This window comes from Poeciliopsis prolifica, unplaced genomic scaffold (genome assembly GCF_027474105.1).
Source record: "Poeciliopsis prolifica strain line A6 unplaced genomic scaffold, Auburn_PproV2 SCAFFOLD016, whole genome shotgun sequence".
Classification (NCBI taxonomy): Eukaryota; Metazoa; Chordata; class Actinopteri; order Cyprinodontiformes; family Poeciliidae; genus Poeciliopsis; species Poeciliopsis prolifica.
Genome location: NW_026562391.1, coordinates 4,478,542 through 4,491,305, shown reverse-complemented (window position 1 = coordinate 4,491,305; position 12,764 = coordinate 4,478,542). Strand labels below are relative to the sequence as shown.

The window sequence follows — 12,764 nt, the reverse complement described above, 5'->3', positions numbered from 1 at the left end:
AGCGAGTTTATTTTGACAATAACGCATGCCGTTTCTTTCTTTTTTCTTTTCTTTTTGACCCTCCTAGCTTAGTTTACATTTTATATAATTGGTCATGGGGAGAGTTCCTCAACAATCAGCAGACATCAAGCTGTAATCATTCCCACTGCGTTTATTTGTCTTCAAAAGTGCGTGGAGATGGAAGAGCGAACTTAAGGAACAGTCGGTAGCACTGTGAGGTGTTTAGTCTCAATCACTCTGCTGCTCTGTTCGTGCTATAGATGCAGAAGGAATGTAGGTCACTGAAGAGAAAACTTTAGTGACCTACATTCTAACCCTCAGCCCCAAAGAAGACGAAGAGAGTGAACTGCATCTCAGAAAGCATCAGAAAAGCTTCCAACAGCATTTTGAATGTACAGGTTGAAGCGTCTATTGTCATTGCTTACCCTGTCCGAGTTGAGCCCTGGTGAGCGCCTCCTTTGCAGAGCCAAAGCCCAGTTCTCTGCAGACCACGCTCGCTGCGTTCAGGTCCCACAGGTGGTCACACACCGTGCCCCACTTTCCCTCTTTCATGACCTCGACACGGCCCTCTCCGAGACGCGGCCCGGCCTTCAGACGGACCAGAGGCTGGAAGGAATCATTTTCAGATAATTAAACCGAGTTTTGGTTGACATATTTATTTTTCACAAGCCACTATTCATTTTCACTTGCAACAGTTTCATATGAGGTTTCAGTAAAGGGATAGGTCAACGTTTTTGACCTGAGGTTCTGTCAAAATATTGTGAGCAGATAATATCTTAACAGCCGGAGACAAAGTCTTATAATTTAGTCACTTAGTATAAATCCATTTTAGTTTGTCCCACAGGCTGAATGGAACACCAAGAGAAGACGAAACCAAAGTGGACCTCTACCATCTTCAAAACCAGCAAAGTGGACAATGCAAACGCACATCCTAAATGCAGCTTTAAGGCAGCGTCATGTTTGCTTTGCTTTTATAAAAAGGTGAATATTTACATGCTAAACAGAGGAGGGAGGCGTTTCTGACAGGAAGAATCTGCCTGTCAGAAACATGACTTGAGAAAAGAATCAACCAAGAAAATGGTCGACTGTCAGAGTTGCTACCTTTATATATACCAGGTGTAAAAAACTACATCTTCACTGATTCAAAATTAAAAACTAACATATGAATAAATTACCTGCTCATTGCTGGCATGAAAACGGTGTACAGGTTCATAAAACAGTGAGTGCAAATGCTGAATTTTAAGTCCAATTTGACTTTAACTGGACTTCAGCTTTTGTCTCTGGGACCAATTAGTCTAGATTTATACCTTTGTACTAAATGAGGGCACAACGTGATTTACAGCATATGGGATATTAATCTTAGATCCTAAACCATCAGTTATCTTTAAAAACATAAAAAGCACCATGAGACGTTTTCTAAACAGGACACGATTGAAAAACGTCAACCTGTCCCACCTAAAAGTTTAAATCCTGTTATCTTTTGAGGAAAATGCAACAAATTAGGTAAGCTCAGACACAGCTGTTTGAGTTCATTTAAAGTGAATTCTCCTCGTTGATATCACTTAAAAACTGATAAACACATAGTGGTGAGTGAAACATATCTTTCAGGTGCCGTATTATTATTTCAGCATAAAACGGAAAATTAATTAATACCGCTCTTCTTTGAAACTTTGACTTTTCCAGAAGAAAGGAAGCTGGAAAATCATTTCAATTAGCTAAACCTATTAAAATGTCACAACAGGTTTAAATACTGGAATTTCCTCAATTTTACTTGTTTATGAAACTGACGAGCTTCGCAGATGGACCAAACTGTCTCACTGTGATGTTTAAGTTTCAACCCTTCATATGTTTGCTTCGGTTTTCCTCACTGACCGCGACAGGAGGTGGAGCGGGAGCTCTGCCGAAACGCTCGAACGGGAATCCAGGGACGCAGCGGACCACTGCGTGCATGCCCCCCTTGCATGGGACATCGCTCCTGGGGAGGGACAGCTGTGCGGGGCACTGTGCCAAGGACACCTCCAGACCCTGACACTGCACCTTCTCCACCCAGTAAGCCTTCTTAGCGATCTGGGATCTCAGCCTGGGAAAGAGACGAAGTGACACATGAAGTGCATCAATAACTGGGTTTAAATTAAACCCCTTAGATTGAACTGAAATGTACTAGTTTATTTCCAGGAGGAAACTCTGATCTTACCTTGATGAGGGATCTGCAATCTTAGAGTCCCACAGTTTCCTGAAGGACAGAAAAGGGCATTTTTATTAGTCGGAGCAACAATGTAGCTTTACGTTAAACATACTGAGCAATCCCACAGTCCAGTATGTTCCCACGGTCCCTCTTTCTCAGAGGTCCTTTTCTCCAGTCCTTTTGTGCAACGTGGTCCATTGAATTTTGAATAAATAAGGTGAAATTACAAACAAGAAGGAGGCAAAGCATGATCAAAGAGCTCCTCTCAGAAACACCTAATGTTAGAAATTTAGACTTTCGATTTAGTTGAACTGAAGCAAAGGACATTTAAAAAAAAAGTCCTTTCATTTCATCTTGTTGGACCTGCTAGTTCGAGGGTTTGCTTGTCATCCTGCCTCACTGTTTGTCTATATGTCCGCAGCGAATTTCTGATTCGAGAAAACCATGCAATGAAAACAGAAGTTATGAATAGAGCAAAACGGGTCGCCGACCGGGGCTAATAAAAATTGTCTGACTCCAACCGCTGCATGTCAATCCCTGCAGAGTTTTTGCAGATGCCTGCCAAAGCCAACAGGAATCTTTAAACTGTGTCCAGTTTCATTCAGCAAGGGTCTCATCCAACAGGGGCCGCAGTGTTTAAACAAAACGAGGCCCCGTACGTTTGGACGTGAAACATTGTAGCTGACCACTCGGGTCAGTCTGCGTAGCCACAGACAGGTACCACGTGACCGACTCTTCATGAATGAACAAAGTCAGTCAGAGAGCTGAATTTAGAATTTACTGGACAACCAGATGAATCTGGTTCATGATTCATGATGCAATTAAATATTTAGCAGCCTAAAATAAGAGACCTTTCCTCTCCAGGAAAATCGAAGCGTTCCAGTGTCTCCCGAGTTATTTTGCACATGTCTGAGGCTGGATGGGTTTGTGAAGAAAACAGATTAAGAATTGTTTTCATCCGGACAGTTTGTGGGGATGGGGGGAAGGACAGTTTCAAATAAGCAAGAGAACAGAATTAAAATCATCAGTCAAATTTATTTAAGCCAAATAAGTGATAACAGTGTCCCAGGACAATGGAGTTACAGCGCTGGCGCACTACCATGCTTCCTCAAGGGACATCACAGAACGGCCCCGGAAAACAGCATTCTGCTGCTTCTCCTCATCTAAGCTACGCCCTGAAGTGAAGTCGCTTCCTTCCTGTGTGTGAGTGTGGCTGTGTGGATGAAAGCAGCTAAAAGACTTGCTAATTTTTAGCATGCTAACAAAAACTAGCAACATCTTATTTCTCTTTATTTTATATATTCAAATGCTACAGAAATACATTTACACTAAATAACCTGCAATTATACTGGATTTTGAGTTCAGATTCTTTCATTTAATTTTCATGGAACTTCCTATGATTTATAAAAAAAAATTTTTTTAATTGAACTTCAGAGATTTTGACTTGTGAGGGAAAACCTAATGTAAAATGAAGCCTTCCATGGCCTTAAGAGATGGAGTCATTTTGACCTCACTAGTTTAGGGGTCCAGTGGGGTCACACTGACCCCATGTGCACTTTTACACATTTTTTCATGTAGTTTCAGGCATTTTCTGCTCTCCTCCTTAGCATCATGCTAGGACCACGTCTAGGAAACTAGAAAATACTTAAGAAAGTTATATTTCTATCTTCTTTGTTTGTTGTGTTTTTCTTAAAAAGACAGATTAATGTCACGTGTTGCTGTATGGCTGTTTCAAAAATGTATTTCAGTACAGTTGTACTTGGAAACAGAGATGTACAGATATGGTCCAGACTAGGGGAGCCTGCAGGATATTATTGGAGGGTACGCACAGTATTAACACTGCACCTGACCCACAAACCTAAACCAGAAAAATACAGGCCACATGTGTATAATGCGCATGGCCCACAAAAACATCGGCTTTTTAAAAAAAAATTATTTTTTATTTTATTTATTTATTTTTTCACAAATTTTACTAAATAATAAAAACTATTGGTCTAATCCACAGGAGGATGGAGATTCCCAGGTTCAAGGAGTGTGTCTTTGACTTACAGTGGAGTAAAAAGTGAAACAAGTTTGCTAGATTTCTATAATTTTGGCAAAGTTTCGAGAAGATTAAATTGTTTAACCCTGTAGCATTCTCAGCGTGATACTCAGGAAGAGCGCGGCAGATGTCACAGTTGGCCAAGCAGGTGGCCCGACAAGATCTTTAGTTTGCAAAACCACACACACATACACACAAAAAAAAGCTATAAAACCAGCAACTCTGCCAGAACACTGCACACAGTAAAAAGCACAGGCGGGGTCCACTACGGGAACTATGGGAGGGTTAAAACTTTGCCTATTCATTTTTAGCTAGCTCCGCTACATTGTTAGCTTATAGAAAGAGCGGCAAGCCGGCAAATTAACAACAGCAAACTGACACGCACAGTGTGGACAGCCGTATAGCTGCAGGCGCTAGATAAGATGCTTCCATCTATTTCTAGTTTAAGAGTAAAATTTAAGAGCAAATGGCTTTTGAGATGTGGTATTTTAGGATATTGGTACTGCAGTTTAGCCTATTAATTTTATAGAGGTGTTTGAGGGGGGTTGTTTCCATTTTTTGCTTTTTTGTCAGTAAACGCAAAAAGCGTCGTGGGTGGATCTCGGAAGGTGCCACATGAAATCCGCTGAGTCAAAGCTATACGCAAGTGGTGTGTTTCAGCATCTGTTTGCATGTGATTATGTGAGAGAGCCATATTTCTCTGCGTGTGTGCGTGTTTGCACCATTTAAAGCCTTACACAACATGGCAGTAAATCAAAGTGAGAGAGAGAGACAGACGATGTGGGGGTGTTGGTTCATGGTTTGGAGACGGGGGAAGAGGGGTGAGAGTGCTACCCATATAATTGCCTGCTCTGCTTGGCAGTGTCTGCCTTGTGGTCCAGCAGTAGCATGTTGGTTCACACACAGCAGACAGGGAAATATGCACGTACATATCTACTCCCCCTGAGCTCTCTCCTAGTAAACAAAGCTCTTTAAAGTCGAGGCTAAAACCAAACGTCATGAGAGCACGGTGGGAAACGTGCAGCACGTGATGTAAGACCGATGTCTCCGGCTTTTATTGGAAGGGTCCACCTTTTTTGTTAAGGGTTCCTTACAAGTAAGTAAGCGTTTTCGGTTGTCAGCTGTCTTTCAGCTTCTGAGAACCAAACAACTGTGGGAGGCTGTGTGATGGTTTGGGAACAGATTGAAACTGACTTGATCTGGCAGTTTTATTGCAGAACAATAAAGAGCTGTATAAAGGTTGGGAGCAGAGCCGTGTGGGGAAGACTCTCTTATTTCATAGCATCGTCAGCTTGATTGGGGTTTAATGAAACTCTAACAACACAACACGAGAAGCCACCGCGGAACGAGACGCTGACTCACAAGAAGCTGAAGATAACCTGTCATTACAAACCTCTGCGCAAACTCAGGAACAATCGGCTCATGGGAGATTTCCATTCTTGCTTCATAACGACCCGTCATCATCCCCACCCTCTCTAAAAATGTAAAGGGGTCCCGATGATGCTCTTTCCATAAGAACGTTTAGTGAAACGCAGAAAAAGGCGATGAGGCGGTGGTTTTAATCTGGGTGAAATGGAACTGGATTGGAGAAGCCGATGAAGTTACTGTAAGCTTCAAAGAGATTGAGAAAGTTATGAAACAATGGAGCTGGGGAATGAATTGAGTGTTTCTTTTTGGTGCGCACAGCTAAAAGCGGGTCAGTGAAACATCTGTAAAAATGAGAGAAGCTAGCAGTCAAAGACAAAGGGATCCATTACACCAGGAAAGAGAGAGGCAGAGAGTGAAGTGCTGACAGTACAGAGTGTCCAATAGATTCATCTGGCAGAATTAGAGCTGTTTGTTGCACTAAGCGCTTCGCCAGAGGGAAGGAAGACGTGATAATATGCACTGATCTGAAGCATTCTGATTTCAAATGAACTGCTTCTCCACCGGCGGTATTTATCTGACCTTTTTTTTAGTACCTTGCAAACATTTTGACTGCATTATTCTCTGTCGAATAAAAAAAGAAAGCTGCTTCCCTACCTTTTGAAAACTAAATTTGGTAAATTACTGTTCAGCCAGCCCAAACTCTCTCCATAAACCTCTACCATAATTGGCGTCAAGGTTCCTGTCTTGACTTGTAAAGTCTCCTTACAAGTCATCTTTTGAACTTTTTCACATGTTGTCAATGTAACGCCACATACGTCCTTGTATCTAATTCAAATTCAGTGTATAAGAGCAACATAGAGCAATTTTAAAGCTAAAAATGGATTTTGATTTCTTGACAAATAAAAATTATGTTACTTTTAGATATGCTACTATGTTGTGTTATCTGCAGTTCAAACCAGATATTTGCATACAGAATAAAAATACAGAAAAACTTTTTTTTTTCTCAGTCTGTTGTTAAATCAGACTTAGCTTAGTTTGAATTCGCACAATTATTTCTATTTGTTAAATGCCAGAAAATTTGGCGAGAACATTTTAAGTTTCTTTGTTGCAACTTTTCTTGTACTCAAAATGGACGGTAACTGTCTTTTCAACTGTTTGACTTTGGTCGACCCTTTTGGGTTTCCTTCCACAAGCGTCTGGTCCACTTTGTTGCCCTTAAGCCACGTTGTAACCGCTTTGGCTGGACGATGCTCAGGGTTCTTGTCCATTTGGAGGACTAGTCTATGCTCAAACGTTTACTTTCAGGTTGATATCTTTAGATGCTGCTTCAATATTTCCACACGAGGTTCTTTCCTCGTCTATTTTGTGAAGTGCACCAGTTCCTGCTGCAGCAACTCAACACCACAACTTGATGCTGCCACCCTTATCCTAACTTGCCACACCATCCTAATTGTCATTCTCCCTCCAAATGATGATAATTATGTCCAAACAGTTCCACTTTAGTTTCATCAGACCATGTCTCAAAAATGATTATATTTTTGGTTCAGAACTGCTTCACCAGATTCGACCAGCATCTACTCGAGGTCTTTGGCTTTTGTTTTGGGGCCAATCTGCACATTTCGGACCAAAAGGTGATCAAACCCGCCTCCTTTTTGGTTCGACGTCCTAGTCATGTCTGTGCCGGCAATTGTTCACAAGGATGAACCAGACTTGTACAGCTGCACAAATCCCTCTCCTTTTACTTTCCCATCATGTCAAACAGTAAACAGTGTGTTTCAGGCATGGTCTTAAAAAACATTCAACTCTGCCAGTTTGTCTATCAGAAGCTTGTGGAAGGAAAATCAAAAACATCGGTCCAATCACACATTTTAAAAGACAATTATTCTGTTTGTTTTTGAGAAAAAAACTACAAAAAAAGAAAAACCTCAAAAAATGTTCTTGATAAATTTTCTGGCATTTAGCAAATATGAACAATTTTGGTAAATCTGACTTACCTAAAACAAATTGATTTAACTTCAGACAGTGAGAAAAAAAATGTGTTTGTCTTTTTATGTAGATGTCTGGTTTCAACTGTCCTCACATAAGAATTTCCCGTGCTACCACTGGGGGGCGCTGTCTCAGAGTGCCTGAAAGTCCAGGTCACTTTCTGACTGATGCAAGATTACAGCACAGCAACGAGATTTGAAGATTCTGTCATAGGAAATGACATTTGGGTCTTGTTAGTTTAAAAAAGTTGTCTTTGTGGAAGAAAGGTTAACAAGCAAACATGAATCACTCCAGACTGGAAAAAAAGAGACTCGCTAAGCTGCTCCTACGTCCAGTACAAGTATCTGATTAACCTGACGCTTCTGTGGTAGAAAAAAAAAACAACAAAAAAATTCTTTTGAACCCCCTCCACATGTTTACTGTTGGAAAAAAATATTTGCTTCCAGTCATTTCCCAGATGGGGTGGAGGTTGACAAAAAAACAAACACGATTTGTTCCCTTACTTAGTTTTTATACAAGCTCCTAGATTGGTTTTTGGCACAATCTGTGATGTTTCTCTGGATGATTCTGAGGCATTTGTGGAATGTGTTCATTATGCAAGCATTACACTTATTTTATTACAAAACTCAACTAGGTCACAACTGATATTCCTACTGTTTTACCTAAAAGGACTGCTCGGCGACACAAATAGACCGGCAAGCTTAATAAATACAGACATATTTTCTCTCACCATCCAACCGACATCTTCGTCTGTTTGTTTGCTTTAGCTCTTTTTTTTTTATTTAACCAGAAAAGATCCATTGGGATCTTCTTCCAGAGAATCCTGATCAAGATGGCCGCAGGGATCCAAACAAATAGTTTTATGAGACACTTTGTGGTGTGTTTTTATGGGGCAGTTGAGGAGAAGCTGCTTGTTTTCTGCTCCTCAGGTCACAAGGGGTAATTATTGGCCACTCACACGGAGAGACATATGGTACTTTGCAGACCGGCGGTCAGTGCAGTCCTCCTGTTAGCCGAGCCCTAAAAAGACCTCTGTGGGCAGACAGACTCGTGGAGGGCTGTGTTTGATTCTGTGTGTGTTTGCATGCAAATTTGTGTGTGTGTGCTCGGGCACGGTTTTGGAAATAGTTAGGAATGTATTAACATGTGGGCATAAGTGAGGTGTTAGGGTTTTCGATGGTATGTTTTTAAGGGCTTTGAAAGTTTGTGTAGGTGCTCAGTGGGTATTCAAGCTTGAAAGCAGACAGATTACGCACATAAAAATATTGACATACCCACTGGGTGCGATTAGTGGAGAAAATGATCATGGTCTGATGGATAACAGATGAGTTATGAGCAGAAAACTCTCGTCACGGCTCTCAGTCCACACTGATGGTTTAGTCACGTGCTCATGCACAACTTTGGATATTGGAATAGTGAAATAGTAGGAAACAAATAGGAAATTTTATGTGCTTATTACGTAAAAATCTATAAACGTGGTATGCTTTTGGATCCAACATGACTAGTGATGAACTGTAAATTGAAGTTTTAAGCGGATGACTAATCGTTTCTTTGACAACACATTCTTTTCGCATAAGCTGTTGTTCTCTGCAGCTGCTCCAAAGGGATCATTAAAACAACTTTTGAATACTTGCCGACTTCATACGCCTGAGTAAAAGGTCATTGTTCAAGATTGAAGCTGTGGTACATAACTTTTTTTTTTTTTTAAAGGAATGCTTTTTAGATATTTGCTCAAAATGTCGCTATGTATTGACTGCATGATGTTATACAGATAATCTGGAAGGATTGAAGTACTACTGTTTTGTCTGAAGAAATACACCAAAACCAATTAATCAGAGCCAGGGGGAGGGTCTTTGTGCTGTCAGTCACCCTCATGTACACGCTGCTCAATGTGCTAAGGGCAGAGAAACAACTTACTGTTGCTGGAAACTTGTTTACATTATCAGAGGCCTTAGACTTAGCATTTATGACTGGCTCTACTGTAGCCTAGCAGACCGCAACTGGTGGGAATGAGCAACACATATGTGAGGATGATTGACAGAACCCAGACCGTCCTCCCAACTCTGTGTGTTTCTGTAGTTATCACTGGGAGACGGCAGAGGAGCTGTTTTTTTTTTTCACATCTCATCCTGTCATGACATTGTGAGAGTTTTAACAAATATGTGAAAAAAATATTTTTATTGAAAATTACATACCCGAGGTTTAGGCAATAAGACATAGTGGGCAAAAAAGGCATCCAGGGGAGGGAAGATGACCAAAAAGAATGCAAGGGCTCGTCTCACATTTGCCAAAACCCAGGATGATATCTAGCCTGGCTTAAGCATATTTTGGAGATGTAGCTGCAAAATCAGCTCTGAATGGATCAATAACAAAACAATTGAAGGTTTTGGAGTGGCCTAGCCAAACTCTATTGACTATGTATCTCTAGAAGGCTATCGATACATAAATATGTCAAATAATACAACTCTGCATCGAAGAGTGGGTCTAAATTCATCCACAGTGATTTAAAAGCACCAGAAATAGTAGTTGCTGAAGCCCAGGGGCACTTAACCAGTAATTAAGTTTAAGGGGCAATTACCCTTCCACACAGGGCTAGTTTGACTTGGATATTTATTTAATAAATGAAATAGATTATTTGTGTCTTATAAGAAAGCTTGTTTGATGACCTGAAACATGAAAAACCCAAAGGTGTTTTGCAGCACTCCGTATACAAAGATGCATCACGAGAAGAATGATCATTTTACAGTCTGACATTAATTATATGCTTTGAAGAACTATTTTAAAGGCCTGAGATGAGGCCCACATGTTTGGTGAGGGAGGCAGATCTGGTGACCTTTGCAAAGTCACCAAGTCATGCCAACTGTGGTCGGACAAATGACAGCTGCTTCGGCTGACCTCTACTAGACACGGTCTGTAACCTGCGCGGTGATGTAAACCTCCCATTTGCTCTTTATATCCTCGTCATAAAATAGACTTTTAGGAAATAAACGTTTCTGCCGGTGCCTTCTTTCCATGACCTCGTCTGTGCCGCCCACTCTGACATACTTACCTGTAAGGGTTTTGGTCAAACGACTCAGCTGCTGGAAACCCCAGCATGCCGCACACGACACGGCTGCTGCTCAGGTCCCATCCCTTGTTGCACACATGACGCCACTTCCCAGCGTGCTTCACTTCCAGGACTCCTTCCGTCACCAGACCACCATGGTTGCCGGACAGCACGGGCCGAAGACGAGCCTCCTCCAGGTAAATCCTTTCAGATCCCTGTGGGGGGTTTTAAGCAAACAAGTAGAGTTTTTTTAAAAAAATTTTATATAACTTTTTCTCTCTCTACATATAAATCTTTTAGGACTCTGACCTCAACTTTTTCAGTGAGGCACCAGGGTGAAGCAATAAAACTCCCGGTCATGCGAGCCGTTGCAGCTTTGTTTGGGCAAACAGCAGTAGACGGCACGCAATCGCGACAAAAACAACAACAACAAAAACGATAACACGCCTCAGTCATCACCTTCTCTAATCAGGCACATGGCGAGCTCAGGAAGGAAACTAACAGTGAACGCATAGTTTGTGAAATGTGTCAGGTTGCTTACAAACTAGTGAGAAAATGTCATGGCCGCAAGTGGAAGAAAGGGCGGGGAAAAATTGGAGCGTGAATGACAAACGGCTCAATTTCCTCTAATCCGAGACGTTTCCTTCAGAAGACGAGCCACCGGTGGTTAGGCTAAACTTCAGAACATCTCGGTGCCCGAGAAGTGTATCTAGGGAAGCTTGAGGTTTTAGGTATGTCTCTAATTATATATATGCTCGCTAGGCAGCAGCACCACAAATGACATTTCGGTTGAAATTGGTACCAAACCAGACTGGGTGTGTTACATGGCTGTGAGTGTGTTTTCACCTGTGTGTATTGAACATCAGCCTCCAAATCCACGTCTGGATAAACTGGGTCTGGTTCCACATGGTTTCCGCTGAGCTGCTGAGGCCTGTCGCTCCTCCGGTCAGAGTGGATCTGGGCGGGAGGTTGAGGTTGGGGCTGCCTGTTCGCCTGCACTCCAGGCTCGCGCCTCGCGGCCTGAGAACTTGCTCTCGCCGCCTCCTGCCTCTGCCTGTAGGCGTCGCTGTTTGCGAGGCGCGAGGGCAGCTGGTGACCCCGCGGCAGTGGTGGGCTGACCTGCTGGCTTGCTCTCGAGCCGCCTCGATTTCGCCTGGAGATCTGGATCTCGTGACCGTTTTCCCGGGGCGAGACGCTGCTGCGGCGGGAGGAGGACGTGCTGCGATGAAGGGCGATCTCGTGGCCTCTTGCTGAGTAGGAGTTTGCCGGGGTTGCAGGTTGCACCGGCGGAGGCGGTGAGTTTCTTTGCCTCTGTTGGCTTGGCCGTTGACCTGAAGATGAAGCTGTCTCTTCTAAAATGGCAGGGGGGAAGCCAGGTCTTCTTTCCGGGCTGCAAATGACACCCAAGTCTTCAGCGTGGGTGCAGTCATTGATTCCCCAACCGCTGAACTGACACTCAGCAACAGAGGTCTCTGAGCCCTGGCAGCGCACCGTGTCTAACCAGATATGACCTATGAAACAAAACAGTCATCATTAATAAAAAAAATAAATACAATGCAATGTTGAAACATTCCCACCTCTTGACGGTTTATGACACTATTTTATCAGGACGTTATAAAGTTGTAAAATGCAAATACTCTGTGCTATTTAACTGTCACCTTCAAAACATGACATGAAGAGACGGGTGTACTCATGGACCCATTGACTTAGATAAAAGTTTAATCTCAATTCTGATTCGAATGTCTTGTTCTGTAAAGGCCTCAAAGCTTAGTCCGAGAACAATCGGCATAGTGAAGACCCAAGAACACAGAAGACTTTCTGTTAGGAAGTTGTGGAGAAGCTTATTGTCTTAAACATCTCCGCCAAACCGTCTAAATGGGTCCATGAGGACACCGGTGTTATTGTGACAGTTTTAGAGCAGGGTCAGGTTATGAAACCATTTCTTCGGCTTTGAACATCTCGCAGAGTTCTGTTCAACTAATGGCCTGAAAGCAGACATTTTATGGGACCAGTGCAAACCTACCAATTGGCTACCCTAAAGTGACAGGCTAAGTAAGGAGAGAATTAATCAGAGAAGCAGCCAAAAAGCCCACAGCTCTGGAGGAGCAGGTAAAAAGAAACTAGGAATGTACCAGTTT

The 12,764-nt window shown here is 42.4% G+C and overlaps 1 protein-coding gene across 1 annotated transcript in view; it reads right to left on the bottom strand.

Annotated features, from left to right (window-relative positions):
* Positions 1-12,764, bottom strand: part of LOC129367252 (lysyl oxidase homolog 4-like) — a 29,371-nt gene that overhangs the window by 15,120 nt on the left and 1,487 nt on the right. Inside the window, exons 3-7 of the mRNA XM_055041564.1 lie at positions 11,473-12,137; positions 10,630-10,841; positions 2,195-2,233; positions 1,873-2,080; positions 426-606 (exon numbers count right to left, since the gene is read on the bottom strand). Of these exons, the coding sequence (XP_054897539.1) occupies positions 426-606; positions 1,873-2,080; positions 2,195-2,233; positions 10,630-10,841; positions 11,473-12,137 (1,305 nt within the window). The remainder of the gene's footprint in view (positions 1-425; positions 607-1,872; positions 2,081-2,194; positions 2,234-10,629; positions 10,842-11,472; positions 12,138-12,764) is intronic.